Below are 17322 nucleotides of genomic sequence, written 5' to 3'. Positions count from 1 at the left end.
CATGGCAAAAATTTTGTGCCTTGATTATTTTGCTATGGTGTCACATTTTGCTACAAGGTAAAAGGCTTTCTAGAAGAAGAAAAGCACCCTAACTTTATTTTGAAGAAAAAATAAGAGACAATTTCACTATCAGTAAAGGAAAAGGTTAGATTATTTAATGATTATTGGAGGACCCAACCTTGCTTTATAACATAAATTGCGGCATTAAGTGTCGATTAACAGTATATTAATTATTTAATGATGTCCTTAATTTATTAATGATGGATCATCATTTTGTTTTCTGAAAGCAAGCCCCACTTTTTCTCTTTTTAATTGTTACTTCTTTCCCTTTCTCATTACGTGATACCATTAGTTTGAATTTTATTGCTTTCATAAAGAGGATGAAAGCAATCTAGCAAGATATATCATAGAGCACTTCCACTTACATTAATAATATAAATATAAAATGGATAAGATTTAGACGGAATTTTCTGTAACATTCATTTAAATCTGAACACTTAACTCAATAAACCGTATATAATTTCTTACTTTAAGAGTCGAGTTCAAATCTCGCTTCTTTCTATTCAAAAATTAATATTTGTGTTGATATTTCATTTGCTTACCCTCAAAAATCAGAGTTCTAAATGTGGAAAAATGAAAAGTGGAAGCAAAGATTTCCCTTTGTTTCTTTCCTCCTAGTAAGTTTGAGAAAGTGGAGAGTTAAAGCTGACTCCTTATTCTTAGAGGAGCCATGGTGACCTTCAAATTTAAGCAATGATTTAAGCTTTCTGGTCTATCAAATATACTTTGGGTTATATTGGGTGCATTTCTTATTTGCATGAAGACAAAGGAATCACCATGGAATACATGAAACTATTGAATTATCTAAATAGAAATGGTCAATTTATCCCAACTTTTTGCTCAACCACTTGCTGACAAAGCCATTAGCTAAATCTGAGAAGGTTTCACCTTTTGTCAATGCTGAGATGTCATTTAATATAATCTCTTCCCAACTCTTGATTTCTGATTAACCAACATGTTCTTCAACCATTTCTTTAATCTCCTTGATAAGGTCAAATGAGCAGGAGACCTTCAAAGGAGTCCATGATCTGAAAGCCACTGTCAATGCATCTGTGAACTGCCCTGCATCAAAGAGAACAGTGCATGCTAGCCCATACATTTACCTTTCAAGCTGGACCCATTTGCCCATGCATGATGCACCCTTCACTCTTGCTGTTTTTTGGACAATGAAGAAAAAAAAGTCTTCTTGTCTGATAGCTTAAAGAAAAGAAGGAGAGAAGGGAATAAAGGTAGGGGGGACCCAAAATCACGTCAGCATCTGAAGAGTAAGTGAATCATTAGATTGGAAGTAGGACTCTCTCTCTCTCTCTCTCTCTCTCTTCATTACTAATTGATGCTACATCTCAACGATCTCCTTATGCTTTGAGCCATATAGAAAGGTACATTGTTGAAAAGTTATCAGATTTTCATTACCAAGAATGACTGAGGGATGTTTGAGTTGAACCTCATAGGGTATATAGCCTGCCAACAAAGTGACTTGAATCATGAGGAGGAATGGAAAAAGCTTTAAATTAATCTAAGAATCAATCATTAGGCATTTATTTTCTGTCTCGATATGTTTAATTTAAAAAAAAAATTCGAATTTCACTCTTTTGATTAGAATTCAATTCAATTCTTCGATTATTCTCCCTTTACTATTTTTCTTTTTGCTTCACCATTCTTTTAGTAAAATTAGTTAATGCATCTAATTCTGCACATTGCAAGGCCAATCCAATCCTTCCAATTCATGTTATATCTCACAGTGCAATTGGAAACAGAACTGAAGTTGGACCAAAACTACTTGTTGATCAGCAGATCAGCAGTCAAAATTCTCTTCCACCATGGACCCCCTACAAGTATCAACCCATATCTCACATCTTCCAAGACAAATATTTTTGGCCAATAAACAACTCATTGCAAATAATTGTTAACCCCTTCGCATTTCTTTTATCCTCATGTTTTGTTGAAGATTGATAAGGATTCCAATATTAAATTACCTACTGATAGCATATCACTTGAGTATAAGTCCTTTCAAGAATATTCGCACATGCTTTGAAGATTGATCAATTAGAAAAGGAGACAAAAATAAACAAAGTAGTCTTAACAGAACAATGTCTAGGCTTTAAACAACCAGAAGCACGCACCCTGCAATTATTTACATGATGCATGTAATGGCCTCATCTTATTTAGATTTAAAAGAAAAGAATAGAGAAATTATTCAAGACTTCAATCTCATATTTAAATCTAGTTAGAGCTGAAAGCAAACAAACCCTTAACCAACTAATGTAAATCAAGAATCTTTCTTAGCATATGCTTTTGGGGGGGTAAATCCAAACCCAAAAAGGTTAGGTCCTTTAGCCATGCTTTTTGAGCTGAAAGGAACAGGTTGCAAGAGCTTGGTTTTCAGGGCCTGTTCTTCTTCCAAGAGTATGCTTTGCTTAATTATATACAATTCATGTTTTATGAATGTAATCAGATTGAACCAAGTTGAGCTTTTAGCATGTTCATACTGAGTCTATTTCATAAATTTTAGGATTCTTTTCAAAAACATCCCTCATACATAAAATATTTTTGAAAATAACTTTCTCTATAATTTTAATTATTTTTAGTCAAAAAAATTAATTTTAAACAAAATTACCCTAATAAAACCAACTCATATGTTTAGATCCGCCCCTCAAACTAACTCATATCTTTTGACCTTTTCTCGCTAGATTATTTATCTCTGGAGTATTCCTTGTTAGAAAGAAAAAACTTTAAACATTTTGAACATTTTGGAGTAGTTTTAATACACAAAGAAAATTCTTAGAGTGTTTTGAGCATTTTTAAGCATTTTAGAGTGGATTTTGATACATGAAGAAAAACTTTAAAATATTTTGAGCATTCTTCATCAAGTAGGCATATTTATTAATTATATTGTTAAATGAAATATGGTGTATTGTTTGAAATTGTTGATTTTGTTAAATGAAATTCAATAGTTTTGGTGGTTTTTAGGCATTACGTAATCGGTTTTTGGGTATTGTGTGGTTAGTTTTTAAGCATTACGTTACTAATTTTTAAGCATTATGTGACTGATTTTTAAGTATTACGTGACTGGATAATATGGCATCACATGACTGGTTGATATGTATTGTGTGACTGGTTAGTGAGACATTGCGTGACTAGTTTTTGGGTATTATGTGACTTAGGCATTGCCTAAAAATCAGTTACACAATGCCTAAAAACCAATCACACAATGCCTAAAAACCAATCACACAATACCTAAAATCAATCACGCAATACCTAAAAACTAGAAACGCAATGATTAAGTCATGCAATACCTAAAAACTAGTCTCATAATACCTAAAAATCAGTGACACGATGTCTAAAAACCAGTAATTCAATACCTAATAAAGAATTAATTTACTTGTTCACAATTAGTTTAAGTTGCCAAAGTCATATAATGTTCTAATTTATAAATATGTCTAATCAATTTCAATCTATCAACTTTGAAGTTTTATGAATAAATCAATAAACTCATGAACCTAAAACACATACCTTAATATCTTCTCTGTTTTTTGAGATGGTGAGAAAGAGTTGGATGGCAAGATGGATAGTATTTAATAAAAGAGAAATCTGGATTTAATTTGAAATTTTTGTCTAGATAACGGGATAGAGAAAATGAAAATCATTTTAATTTGTCTGAAATTGTTTAAAGGGTATTGTTGTCAAATCATGTTAAAAATTGATTAAAAATAGTTAAAATTATAATAAAAATATTTTAAAATTAAATTTATGAAGAAAGTTATTTCTCACAATTTTCTCTTAATTTTAACTTTGTAACTTCAAAAATCAGTTATAATATTCTCAAGATTGAGCTCATTGACTGAAATAATTGAATTCATGTTGTTGTCAAGCAACCTCAAACTGAACTATAACTTGGAGATGATACATGTTCTATGTGAATATTTAGTAAATATTACATAAACAAGCTCACATTGGACTCAACTTGATTAAGAAAAGAAAGCTAAATTGAGCCAAAACTCACAACTTGCAAAGTCACTCAAACTTTTTTGCAGCAATACTAACTTTGGAAGTCTATTCCTTCTCTTTCTGCAATATGCATGTGCCTGATTCTGATTCTGATTCATGTCTGGTTTTTGTCCTCTTTCTTTTCTTTTGGGCTTGGTTTTATTTTGCTTTGTTAGTAAATGATGTATGGCCAATATCAAACTGATATTTTTATATAGTAATCTCTTGCAATGTAGGACTACAGTAATCCATGTGAATGTGATGCCCCTTTTTGCAAGAACCCGAAATAGTACAAAATTGTCCAATACACTTATAGAAATGAAAATTTCTATGGCTTATCATCACTAACCAAAGATTCCTTGTAAGATTTTTCTTCTTCAGATTAAGACAGCCTCCCCATGTCAAATTTTGTCCTCACAATTATAAAAGTGAATGTCAATGTTCTGTCAAGAAGAAATTGATGTTCACGCCAGCTCATCATTTTTTGTTTCCTTGTACAGAGAAGGGAAAGAAGACAAAAGTGCCTCAGAAAGAACAATGAAATGATGTTTTAGTTTCACTTTCAAAGATTAAAGTTCAGCAGACAGGTTTTGTCTAAAGCTTGCTTTTGTGTTTGAAAAAAATGGCTGTGAATCTGCTCTTTTGAGAGACGACTACACCACCCTAGTTGTATTGACTGAATTAGATACAGAATCTGATAAAACGGATATGAACCGTTTCTCAATCAAGACTACTTGTACTTGATTTAGATCCCCACCCAATAACTTGAAATTGTAGCAATTTCAGTTTCTTTTGGTCATGTGGGCACATGTTTTGCTGATGTTGTTCAATTAATTTTGCTATGGATTCATCCCAAAAAGTACATTATGTGGTGCTGAATCGTTCCCTTGTTGCATGCGTACATGCATCTGACAAGGTACTATCATAAAAAGAGAAAACAAAAGCTATGCAATAATTAATCATTAATCTAATAGGTAAACTCAAAAGAATCATTGCAAATTGAATCAAAATCTCTATTAAAAATTCAATATTGAAGTAACTAAACCTACTCATTTGGATTTTTGAAGCATCCCTTTTGGTTTAATTTTTAAACTTAGAAAAAGAATCCAATTCTTTACTTTCTTCCTATATTTAAATTGAACTAGACTGAATTGATTCATACCAAAACAAAAATCTGACCACTTCTCTTGCCTATTCATTTGTTAAGCTACTGAACTTTTTGCAGCAATTAAACCCACATTACACATCAGCTTGACTATAACTCATGTTCTGATTCCAATTTCTTAAAGCCCCAAAGTGATCAAATCCAAGAGCAAATGACAAAGGAAAACACTTGGCAAAACATTCAACAAAGCAGAAAACAAACAACACCAGGCAAAAATCATGTATGCCCATGCATGCCTAAGTTCAGCCCCATCATAGAAAACAAAAACCAAATTGAATTACTTCACTATGCATAAATGAACAAAAACCCATATATCTTAACATCAAAAACAGCCAAATGGGCATTGGGTTAAGAGAAAATAAAAGAAAAAGCCAAAAGAGACCAGGGACAAGGCAACAGAAAAGGTGCACATGAAGAACCCAGAGGTGAATTAGCTGTCATGCTCCGTACGTTGCTCATGTGACAGATAAAGTACATATAATATTGAAATAACGATTAGACCAAAGAGTAAACCATAAGAAAAACACATGGGAGGGAGATTTTGGGGAAGAAGGGCGTGAGTGAGAGTGAGAGGAGAAGTAGCTTATCGCCGTATTTGGTTGACAGTAAACATGAGACGGCAGCACATTGGAACTTAATCAGGAAGATACTTGTGTAATGCGATTTCGGATCTTCGTTTGGAATTATTCGGCTGTTTTTGTTGAGAAAATTCAACATTCTACGCGGCTTGTGTGAACAAATGGATAGATACTCGTCCCCACTACCGTTTTCCTGTTCATCTCTGAAAAGGAAACCCATCTTTTCTGGGTTGAAGCTTCAAACTCTTGCTTCTGCATAGGGGGACGGACGCTATACTGATCATATAAGTTTTGTCAGGACATTAATTTTAATACTGGTATTAATATTTTTTTATTTAAAGAAAGAGATTCCAATTTTACATTTTAAACAGAAAGATCATGCATTTGCATCCATTAAGGAGTTAATTTAAAATACTATTTGTAATAATATTTATAGATTTTAATATATTAGATAAAGTTATTATTTGTGTAATAATAGTCTTAAAAGAATATTTAAACCAATGCTATTGTGTTAAAAAAATATTACTTTCGAATAAGAGTAAAAATCTTCGTATTTGATTATATATATATATATATATTTTATACTAATAACTAGATTCGAATCTCTCTTTTATCTTTCTTATAATGTGTAATAATTTCTTTTCATTTCAAAAGTAATTGCTTTATGTATTCATTCAAACTTATTTTGACTTGAAACTTAAATTTATTATAAAATTTTTTTTATCATATATTGAATTATGACCACAAAAGGTATTCCGTCGATGAAAAAGGGCATATAGGTTTATATTTGATATGAATCGAGCATTTATCTATAATTTATAATTTATATATATATATTAAAATACTTTTTAATTAATAAAAATGAATATATTTGTTCATTATATTCATTAATTATTATTTTAAATATTAATAAGATTTATTCGGTTTGTAAATAAGTCTATAATTGCATTAAACAATTTCCATCAAAAAATATTTTTCATTAATTCTAATATTATTAGAATAATTTATTGATCAATATTACATTATATTAATTATTTATAATTCAAACTTTACACTTTAAAAATTTTTATATTTATACATAATTATTATTTGAAAATAAATTTTTCATTATAATGTACGTGAGAACAAATACTATTTTTCTCAAAAGAAAAAAAAAAGGGGATGGATTTGATTTAAAAAGAAATTCTTTATTTTGAGAAAAGTGTAAATATTGAGCCCACTTTAAAAATCCAATGGGCCATTTCTACCAAGCCATAACCATTAACTTGCTAGTGAAGGTTGAACTGAGCTAAGCCCAACAACTCTTTTCCAACTCCTGATGGTCTTGGACCATGGCTCTGAACATTTTACATCGGGCTTAAGCATAGTGTTCATGAGAAAGAGCAAGAGCAATGGACAGAGGAAGAAGCCTTAGAACAAATGATGTCATGATTGTCATGTCATCTCGTAGGAGTCCACAAGGAAAGAAAAGGTTTATCAAACTTTTCAGCTTGGCCTGAACAAAGGTGCCATATGGGGGAGGCTAATTCCAGTTCTGGATAATCATAAATTAAGAAAATATCCGGATCTTTATACATATTTATTAACACTATATTTTAAAATTATTTTTTATTTTGACCTAAATTTCACCTACACCTTTTAAAATTTTAATTTTTTTGTAAGAGTTATTTGTCCCAGACTCGTAATTTTAATCCAACATATCTATTAGGTGGAGAAAAATAATTATTTATAAGTTCAAGATTCATTCTATCTTTTATCGACGTAAAGTTTATGATATTTGATCTTATTCAATTATGCATCATTAAAAGATCTACCTTAGTTTAATCCTATCTTGATCGTGGTATCTCTCATGAGTGAGTTAGGCTAGTTTTTTATTCAATTGTGCATTGTCAGAGGATTCACCTTAGTCTGACCCTATCTCAATCGTGCTATGTCTTATGAGAAGTCTCAAGTTAGATAAGTTCTTTATTCAAATTGAGCAAAAAAAAAAGTTCTTTACTCAATTATGAAGTCTTGAGTTAGATAAATTTTTTATTCAATTGTACATTCGCCAAAGGATTCGCCTTGGTCTAACCTTATATCAATTGCGGTATCTCTTATGAGAAGTATCGAGTTAGATAAGTTCTTTATTTAATCGTAAAGTGTCGAATTAGATAAGTTCTTTATTCAATTGTGCATTCACTAGAGGATCCACCTTAATCTAATCTTATCTCGATCGTGGTATCTCTCATGAGAAGTCTCGAGTTAGATAAGTTTTTTATTCAATTGTAAAGTTTAGAGTTAGATAAGTTCTTTATTCAATTATGCAGTCGCTAGAGGATCTGCCCTGATCTGACCTTATCTTGATCATGGTATCTCTCATGAGAAGTCTCAAGTTAGATAAGTTCTCTATTCAATTGTACATTCACCAAAGGATCCACCTTGGACTAATCTTATCTCGATCGTGGTATCTTTCATAAGAAATCTCGAGTTAATAAGTTCTTTATTCAATTGTGCATTTGCTAGAGGATTAGCCTTGGTCTGACTCTATCTCGATCGTGGTATCTCTCATGAAAAGTCTCAAGTTAGATAAGTTATTTATTCAATTGATCATTTACTAGAGAATCCACCTTAGTCTGACCTTATCTCAATCATGGTATCTGTCATTAGAAGTCTCAAGTTAGATAAGTTATTTAGTTAATTGTGAAGTCCCTAATTAGATAAATTCTTTATTCAATTAGGCATTTGTCAAATGATTCTTGTTGGCCTTACCCTTTCTCGATTGTGGTATCTATTATGAGCAATCTCGATTTAGATAAGTTTTTTATTTAATTGTGTATTTGTTAGAAGATTCACGTTGGTTTAACTTTATCTCGATCATGATATCTCTCATGAGAAGTCTTGAATTAGATAAGTTTTTTATTCAATTGTAAAGTTTAGAGTTAGATAAGTTCTTTATTCAATTATGCAGTCGCTAGAGGATCTGCCCTGATCTGACCTTATCTTGATCATGGTATCTCTCACGAGAAGTCTCAAGTTAGATAAGTTCTCTATTCAATTGTACATTCACCAAAGGATCCACCTTGGATTGATCTTATCTCGATCGTGGTATCTTTCATAAGAAATCTCGAGTTAATAAGTTCTTTATTCAATTGTGCATTCGCTAGAGGATTAGCCTTGGTCTGACTCTATCTCGATCGTGGTATCTCTCATGAAAAGTCTCAAGTTAGATAAGTTATTTATTCAATTGATCATTTACTAGAGAATCCACCTTAGTCTGACCTTATCTTAATCATGGTATCTGTCATTAGAAGTCTCAAGTTAGATAAGTTATTTAGTTAATTGTGAAGTCCCTAATTAGATAAATTCTTTATTCAATTAGGCATTTGTCAAATGATTCTTGTTGGCCTTACCCTTTCTCGATTGTGGTATCTATTATGAGCAATCTCGAGTTAGATAAGTTGTTTATTTAATTGTGTATTTGTTAGAAGATTCACGTTGGTTTAACTTTATCTCGATCATGATATCTCTCATGAGAAGTCTTGAATTAGATAAGTTTTTTATTCAATTGTAAAGTTTAGAGTTAGATAAGTTCTTTATTCAATTATGCAGTCGCTAGAGGATCTGACCTTATCTTGATCATGGTATCTCTCATGAGAAGTCTCAAGTTAGATAAATTCTCTATTCAATTGTACATTCACCAAAGGATTCACCTTGGACTGATCTTATCTCGATCGTGGTATCTTTCATAAGAAATCTCGAGTTAATAAGTTCTTTATTCAATTGTGCATTCGCTAGAGGATTAGCCTTGGTCTGACTCTATCTCGATCGTGGTATCTCTCATGAGAAGTCTCAAGTTAGATAAGTTATTTATTCAATTGATCATTTACTAGAGAATCCACCTTAGTCTGACCTTATCTCAATCATGGTATCTGTCATTAGAAGTCTCAAGTTAGATAAGTTATTTAGTTAATTGTGAAGTCCCTAATTAGATAAATTCTTTATTCAATTAGGCATTTGTCAAATGATTCTTGTTGGCCTTACCCTTTCTCGATTGTGGTATCTATTATGAGCAATCTCGAGTTAGATAAGTTGTTTATTTAATTGTGTATTTGTTAGAAGATTCACGTTGGTTTAACTTTATCTCGATCATGATATCTCTCATGAGAGGTCTTGAATTAGATAAGTTCTAATACCATTTATCCCAAATTTGTACTTTTAATTCAAAAAACATGCTTATTAGGTGAAAAAAAAACTCTTATCTATAAGTTTAAAATCTATTTCATATCTGACTAATGTACGATCCATGACATCTATATTAATTAATTATTTTTTAATAAAATTAAGAAAATACCTTTAAGTACATATTTTTATAATTTTATTAGAAAAATTTAACACCTAACCTCTATCAGAACAAAAATTCTATATAAAATATTAATTTGAAAAAAAAATATCTACAAAGTTTTATGAATTGGAAAGAAAAATTATAAATTGCTGTGTGAGAAAAATTAAAATTATAAAAAAATATAAATGGNATATACTATATATATTATATATATATATAATATATATATATATTATATATATATATACATATATCAGTGGTTAAATACTTATTATAAACAGTAGTTAATATTCTCCAATGAAAACTCAAATGGAGATGATGACTGCCATGATAAGGTGGGTATCCACCAAAGTTAGAAAAACTATAAAGAAACAAAAAAGATAAGGCTGCTCATCATTTTCTTCACTGGTCTTTTCTTGTAACAATTAGACAAAAAAATAGTAAAATACAGGGTGCCATACCATCCACAGGACACTGAAAACATTGGCTAATTTCTGGCGGCAGATTAATTCCGACCAATCTCAGGTTTTACCAGTCTTCCGATAAGGCCCCCGCGCGAAACCAAATCCAATTTGTTCAATATTTTGATATTTTAATTCATGGGAATGAAAAGGGGAGGCAAGAATAAAGTATAAACAAAATGGTTGGTGGGAACAAACTGTGAACTCATCTATTCTAACTTATTCACATGTTATCTAATCAAAGATTTGACTTCGTTTCAAGACCCTTTGCTCTTTGGATTTGTCATCTTAAGCAAAGTTATTTGCATTTGGGTAATTAAATGATGTAAATCTTGAATAAATTCAGACTGAACTGGTAAATCTTCGGGTGGTGTTGTTGTTCAACCTCAGGTAAAGAGGTCTAATCTACGGCTAATCAAATGAGATAATCAACAGGGAAAGGACAAACAACTCCCTCAGTGATGGCGAATAAGAATGGAAAAGCAGCATTTTCTCCAGGTTGGAGACACATTATTGTATCGTGTCAGAAAACTAACAAAGGAAAGTTTCCTGAAGATAAGAATACATTGGGGTCCGAGAATCCTTATCCATCACGCTCAAGATCCACGACCCCAATAAAGATATACTTGCTACCTTTAACCATTTTACTTTAATATCCCCACAAGAATTGAAATCCTATAAATAATGGTTGAACCCGTCATGGCCATCTCTATTTCCATTTCATCTGGCATATTTTTTCATAAAATCTAATCACTTTCTGTCTGGTTTGAAAGAGTGAAAGGAAAAAATGTTGGCAATTTTCCACAAGGCATGTGCTAACCCTCCTGAGGAGCTGAACAGTCCAGCTTCTCACAAATCTTCTAAGAAGCCTAAACTGCCTGAAGAAACCCTGAATGAGTTCCATTCTCATCACCCTCATAACACTTTTTCCATGAGCTTTGGCAACGCTGCTGTTCTAGCTTACGTTCGCCCTGAAAGTCCTTATTTAGTTCATCAGAGGTATCTATTTTTCTACAGGGGAATGGTCTGTGTGTGTTTATATGTGGAAATTGCTGATATGATGATCGATGGTTTCTTTTGGGGTTACTTTTGCAGGTTGTTTTGTGGGTTTGATGACATATACTGCCTCTTCCTAGGGAGCTTGAACAATCTTTGTACGCTGAATAGGCAATATGGTCTGTCAAAGGGGAGCAATGAGGCCATGTTTGTGATTGAAGCATATAGGACCCTGCGTGACAGGGGTCCGTACCCTGCTGATCAGGTTGTTAAGGACCTTGATGGAAGCTTTGCCTTTGTTATCTACGACAGCAAGGCTGGAACTGTTTTTGCTGCACTGGTAAGTCGATTTTTCTGGTATTAGAATTGACTTGTACTCTAAGGCAAATGGGAATCAAATGAGATCTTTAGTTCATATTGGCTATGTTGCTCCGATTCTTCCTCTTTTTCCAAGTGGCTCGACCTTCCTAACATATGGAAAAACCTAGAAAAGAATTAACTGAAACACTTCTGGAGACGGAGTAACAGTGAAGTTGCATCTTCTGAGATTGCAGGGTTCTGATGGTGGGGTTAAGCTGTACTGGGGGATTGCAGCTGATGGCTCTGTGGTTATATCTGATGATTTGGAGGTCATCAAAGAGGGCTGTGCCAAATCCTTTGCTCCTTTCCCAACAGGTATTTGACAAGTTCTTTTTTCTGGTGGAATTGGTTCCTCAAACCTTGAGGCTTTAAGTTCAAAACCAGCATAGTTTCACATCCAAGCAAATGATTCCTAGGAAATCTTTTTATGTCATGATATATTTAGACACGATCTGATATAACTCATCATTCAATTGTGGGGATTTGCAGGATTCATGTTCCACAGTGAGGGAGGGCTGATGAGCTTCGAGCATCCAATGAACAAAATCAGGGCAATGCCAAGGACAGACAGTGAAGGAGTGATCTGCGGTGCTAATTTCAAGGTTGATGTCTACGCAAGGGTTAACAGCATTCCACGTGTGGGAAGTGAAACAAATTGGACTCACTGGGATTCACATTAAGAACAAAAGATTGCTATGGTTTTCTTCTCCCAAGACCAAGAGGAGTCTGAGGACCAAAGCTGAAACAAAATTTCTCTAGGATCTCTTCTGTTTCTTTCTTCCCCTAGTTCTTGACCTTTCTTGTACTTTTCTTGTTTATGTTTCTGTTGTTTCTTTGGGATTGTAAATAAGATAAAACCAAATGAGTATCCTACTTTTCTTGTAAACTTTTCCAATTATCTCACATTTCGAAGGGTAGTTCCCCAAAAATTCAAGAATGGAAAAGAGTTCTTGGGCAAAACATATTTCAATCTGTAAATGACTACCCAAAATCTACATCAATGTGTTTATAACTTTTAAGCCAATCGCAATCAAGTGGGCCTAAATGCAAGCCCCCATTATAGATTGAGCATGCTACTTTATTTAGATATTTGATAGATGGAACAAGCTAAAACAATAAAGCAAGACCACCCATTGTATCATTATTACAATGAAGATTATTTTATAAAAGTTAAAATTTTCAGTTATTAATATTGACATGACATTTGATTGTAGTAATATAATATATTCATTTAGATGTGAAATTGAATATGATCGATGCGAATAATTAATTTTTATAATGTCTCAAATTATGTTAATAAAATATAAAAAAACAAAATTTTAAGTTACAATAAAAATAAATTAATTATCAAATTTAGGTTAAAAAATAATTTTTAAATAAAAATATTCGAAAATGTGTATTAGTATAAAGGAAAATATACTTTCAAAAAAAAAAGTATAAAGGAAAATAAAGTAACAATAATAATTAAAAAGAAAAAGAAAAAACCGGTTTTGACTGACTTTGACCATGGGCTTTACTCTTTCAGTCCCTCATCAGTCATCACACGCGCTTTCTATCTCTTAATTCTAATTTCTAGCAATGCCCGACCCTGACCCGAAACTCGACTCCGAAAACCAAGAACCGGACAATGCCGATGATCTTGATGAAGAAGATGACGATGACGACCAATACGACGAAGAAGATGAAGAAGAAGAAGAAGAAGAAGACTACGACGACGTCGCGTTCGAACCGACCACGCCTCGATCGGCTAGGCTGAAAATGGACGCTCTAGTGCGACGTATGTTGACCGGTCCCGTTTCAATCCACGTACACGATGTGATCATCAAAGGGAACACGAAGACTAAAGGCTACATAATCGAAGCCGAAGCTTTAGAAGCTTTGAAGAAAGCCACCACGATGCAGGAGCTCTTGCAAGCATCGAACGCGGTTAATTCGCGGCTGAAATCGCTCGGACTGTTCAATTCCGTTAAGATCACGCTAGATTCGGGCCCGCCGGAGATCCCTGGAAGTGCCAATATAGTTATTGAGGTTGAGGAAGCGAGGAATCGTTTATGGGGAGAGATTGGGGCTTATACGAAAACTGAGGTATATATGCATTGTAAAAATTTAGGGTTTTATGAAGAAATTAATGCAATTAGTTTGATTTGGATGCAAATGCCATAAAGTAAGTAAAATTGTTTCTTTTTTGGAAAATGTTTGGCATTGCTTTTTAATGGGGATAATAAAAAAGCCAAATTTAGACTAAATTAAGATTTAAGTAAGATTAAGCGCTTATACGTTTGTTATTAGATATACTAAGAAATTGTTTCTGAATTTCTGATTCAGTCCTCTTGTAAAAGTTCTCCTTTTATGATACACTTACTCTTAAGTATTTTCATTAGCCTTTCCAGTTTGGGAGTTCTTAGCTAGTTTACATGTGCACAAGGTTGCGAATTCAAATGGAAATTGCTATGAAACATGGATATATTGCTGCACTTACGTAATTTGTGTGAATTATGATTGTATGATGTTTTTGTAGGCTAAATCTTCCTCGGTGGAAGGATCAATCAAGTACAGGAATTTGTTAGGGTATGGGGATCTCTGGGATGGCTCAATTGCTTATGGCTTTGACCACTCAGCAGAGGTAAGTGGTGGTGTGTATTTCCCTAGATTCAAAGCATTGGTAGCTCCTGTCACTGCTCGTGCATACATTTTGACCCAAGATTGGCTAAACTTTTACTCGTACAAAGAGCGATCTGTTGGACTTTCTCTTGGTTTATTTTCTAATAGATATCATAACTTGGAATACCATCTGGCATGGCAAACCTTAGCAGATGCATCTCAATTGTCATCATCGTCTATAAGAAGCCAGCTTGGACACAATTTACTTTCATCTTTGAAGTATAGGTTAAAAATTGACAGAAGAAATTCTCCTGTGAGGCCAACCCGAGGATATGCTTTTATGGCTACCACTCAGATTGGGGGCCTTGCACCTGATAGTCATAGCTTACGGTTTCTACGCCAGGTTTGGAACTATGCATGTGCTTCATATTGCAGTTTTAGTTGTATTTGTATTGCCATACGTTTATCACTTTGTACTTGCCCTGCAGAATTGTTTCTGTGTGTTAGGTTTTCATGACAAGTAGCAAAAATTGTGTTAAGGGATTGTCATCTATCCCTGTATATGTATGCCTTATGTGTGTGGAGGGTCTATAGTTTAATTTTGAATCCCAGTGCAGTAGCCAGTAAGCATATTTGTGGAGATGTGAATGGTCATAATGCAATTGACTGCCAGATGGAAGTTTAGGTAGTCTGGGGCTTTTGTTCTTAACATGCTAAACTTAGTTTAGTTTTATGAGAGAAGAATAGAAATGATATTTTGTTTCCCTTGATGTGAGGATTCTGGCTTTGGTCATTGTGATGCATTTGATCTTCACTGGCCTAAAAGTTTCTCATCCAGGGTTATGTTAGCTAATTTCTGGATCTTAGACATCTGAATTCGTGTAGGAATGTGAATAGTCTTGTATACAACTCTCTTTTGTGATCATACTTTAGTTTCTATAACATTTTTCATGTGGTCATTGTTGTTGTTATTTAACCTAGTTGCTAACTATTAATAAAATTCAATGGTTAGTCACCAATTATACTCTTTCACTCTCAACTCAGATGTATTATTATTCATTTGATTTTCCTACAGGAGTTTGATCTTCGATGTGCTATTCCTCTCGGATTTTACAATGCAGCATTTAATTTGGGGATTTCTAGTGGTGTTATCTTTCCATGGGGGAATGGGTTCTTGAACAAGACTACATCCTTACCAGAAAGATTCTTCTTAGGTGGCAATCTGTCTCCAGTTTGTGCCTTAGGAGGGCCAAAAGCATTATGGGGATTTAAGACAAGGGGAGTGGGCCCCTGTGAGCCTACAAGGCAAATCAACAATGAGGATGCTGATGCTGTTGGGAGGGATTTTCTTGGAGGAAATCTTGCTGTTACTGCTCTGGCGGACCTTTCTTTTGATCTTCCACCTAGGTGGTTTAGGGAAAAGGGAATCCATGCACATGTCTTTGCATGTGCTGGAAATGTTGCTAAGTTAGCAGAGAATTATCGAAGTTTCTCTGTTCAGAAGTTCATAGAGTCATTCAGAAGTTCTGTTGGAGTTGGGATTGCTGTCCCTACAAGTCTATTTCGCATGGAGGTTAGTTTCTCTGTCCCTTTATTCAAAAATTTTAAACTAAGCAATGGAGAATGGTTAAAGCATACTGGTTTTGATCCTTTTCTGAGTTGATAAGTTTTCTTATCATGATTAGTTGAACTTGAATCTTTGATGTGGCATGAGAAGCGAGCAATTAACTTTATGCTTTGGTGAAAGTACGAGAAAAAAGAAAAGAAAACTAAGAGATATATAAAATTGGAAGAAATGAGAAATAATTTATGATTCCACTAGTGTGCTCAGTAAGAGGGAGAGAATCGGATGAAAAGGAAAATGTGCCAAAAATTCAAATTTTATACATTTCTTTTAGCTTACTCTTTCTGGTTTTTGGTTGTTCATTTTGTTTTGTTGACATACTTGGTATGTTCTGCTGACATGCTTGGTTTTTCTACCAGCTTAATTACTGCTACATATTGAAGAAGTTTGATCATGACCATGCAAAGGCTGGCTTTTGGCTAACCTTCTCTCGTCCATCATAGAATGTTGAAATCTTTGTCAATGTTTGGCATCTAGTAACATTGGTATGACATAGAAGCCCCGTCCGTTCCAACAATTGAGTTTTTGGATATCTTGGTAGTTCTGCTTCTTTGCTGGATATCTTAGTTTCAACAGTGTTGATATGGCCCTTTCACCTCAAGAATAGGGGGGAAATAATTTTATTTCAGTTAATGGTGGGAGTATACAGGGGATTCTTTCTTGTGGGTATCCAATGAGACCACTGATTGTCTCATTTCCAGACAGGGTTTGCTTGAGAACCTGATTGTTTACTGATCACAGTGAAATGTTTTTGAGGAATACTCTTTTTCCTTCATTTGTCCGGATGGCTTATTAACCTTGATGATATCTGATGCTTGTATCCTGGGTAAAGATTTGATGTTCTTGTATTGTAAAAATAAATAAATCAATAAAAGAATGCCTTACCGCTTTTGCTCTAAAATTATTCAGGAATTTTTGAATGCTTTTTGGAGCCCAAATATGTCATCATATTATATTCTAGTTTGATATATTCAAGTGTATCCATGTTAATCTCCTGCAATAAATCATGGAAAGCCAGCCTAGATCATAAGCATCATCCTTAACTAATCAGGTTATATGGACACCAATGACTTTTACATCATTTCGGCTTCAATTTCATCACCAAATCTTCCCAACAAGGTTTAATACCTTATCAGAATCACAGCATTTTTGCATTTGACATGATT

At 33.5% G+C, this 17322-nt stretch overlaps 2 protein-coding genes across 2 annotated transcripts; both read left to right on the top strand.

Moving 5' to 3' along the window:
• On the top strand, positions 11204-12943 carry LOC18593880 (stem-specific protein TSJT1). Its single transcript, XM_007021287.2, has 4 exons — positions 11204-11574; positions 11671-11911; positions 12126-12246; positions 12421-12943. Exons 1-4 carry the CDS (start codon positions 11363-11365, stop codon positions 12609-12611), a joined length of 765 nt encoding a protein of 254 aa, XP_007021349.1. The 5' UTR covers positions 11204-11362; the 3' UTR covers positions 12612-12943.
• LOC18593879 lies at positions 13454-17057 on the top strand. The gene is made up of 4 exons (XM_007021286.2): positions 13454-14016; positions 14450-14935; positions 15608-16105; positions 16516-17057. The coding sequence occupies exons 1-4, from the start codon at positions 13510-13512 to the stop codon at positions 16597-16599; spliced, it is 1575 nt and encodes a 524-aa protein (XP_007021348.2). The 5' UTR covers positions 13454-13509; the 3' UTR covers positions 16600-17057.

This window comes from Theobroma cacao, chromosome 7 (genome assembly GCF_000208745.1).
Source record: "Theobroma cacao cultivar B97-61/B2 chromosome 7, Criollo_cocoa_genome_V2, whole genome shotgun sequence".
Taxonomy (NCBI): domain Eukaryota; kingdom Viridiplantae; phylum Streptophyta; class Magnoliopsida; order Malvales; family Malvaceae; genus Theobroma; species Theobroma cacao.
The sequence above is the reverse complement of the archived record's forward strand: the minus strand, read 5'-3'. Positions and strand labels throughout refer to the sequence as shown.

Coding starts and splice junctions, on each gene's coding strand:
- LOC18593880 (XM_007021287.2), top strand. CDS start 11,363: ATGTTGGCAATTTTCCACAAGGCATGTGCTAACCCTCCTGAGGAGCTG. Junction 11,912..12,125: donor GAACTGTTTTTGCTGCACTG/GTAAGTCGATTT, acceptor CTGAGATTGCAG/GGTTCTGATGGTGGGGTTAA. Junction 12,247..12,420: donor CTTTGCTCCTTTCCCAACAG/GTATTTGACAAG, acceptor GGGGATTTGCAG/GATTCATGTTCCACAGTGAG.
- LOC18593879 (XM_007021286.2), top strand. CDS start 13,510: ATGCCCGACCCTGACCCGAAACTCGACTCCGAAAACCAAGAACCGGAC. Junction 14,017..14,449: donor GGGCTTATACGAAAACTGAG/GTATATATGCAT, acceptor ATGTTTTTGTAG/GCTAAATCTTCCTCGGTGGA. Junction 16,106..16,515: donor CAAGTCTATTTCGCATGGAG/GTTAGTTTCTCT, acceptor TTTTTCTACCAG/CTTAATTACTGCTACATATT.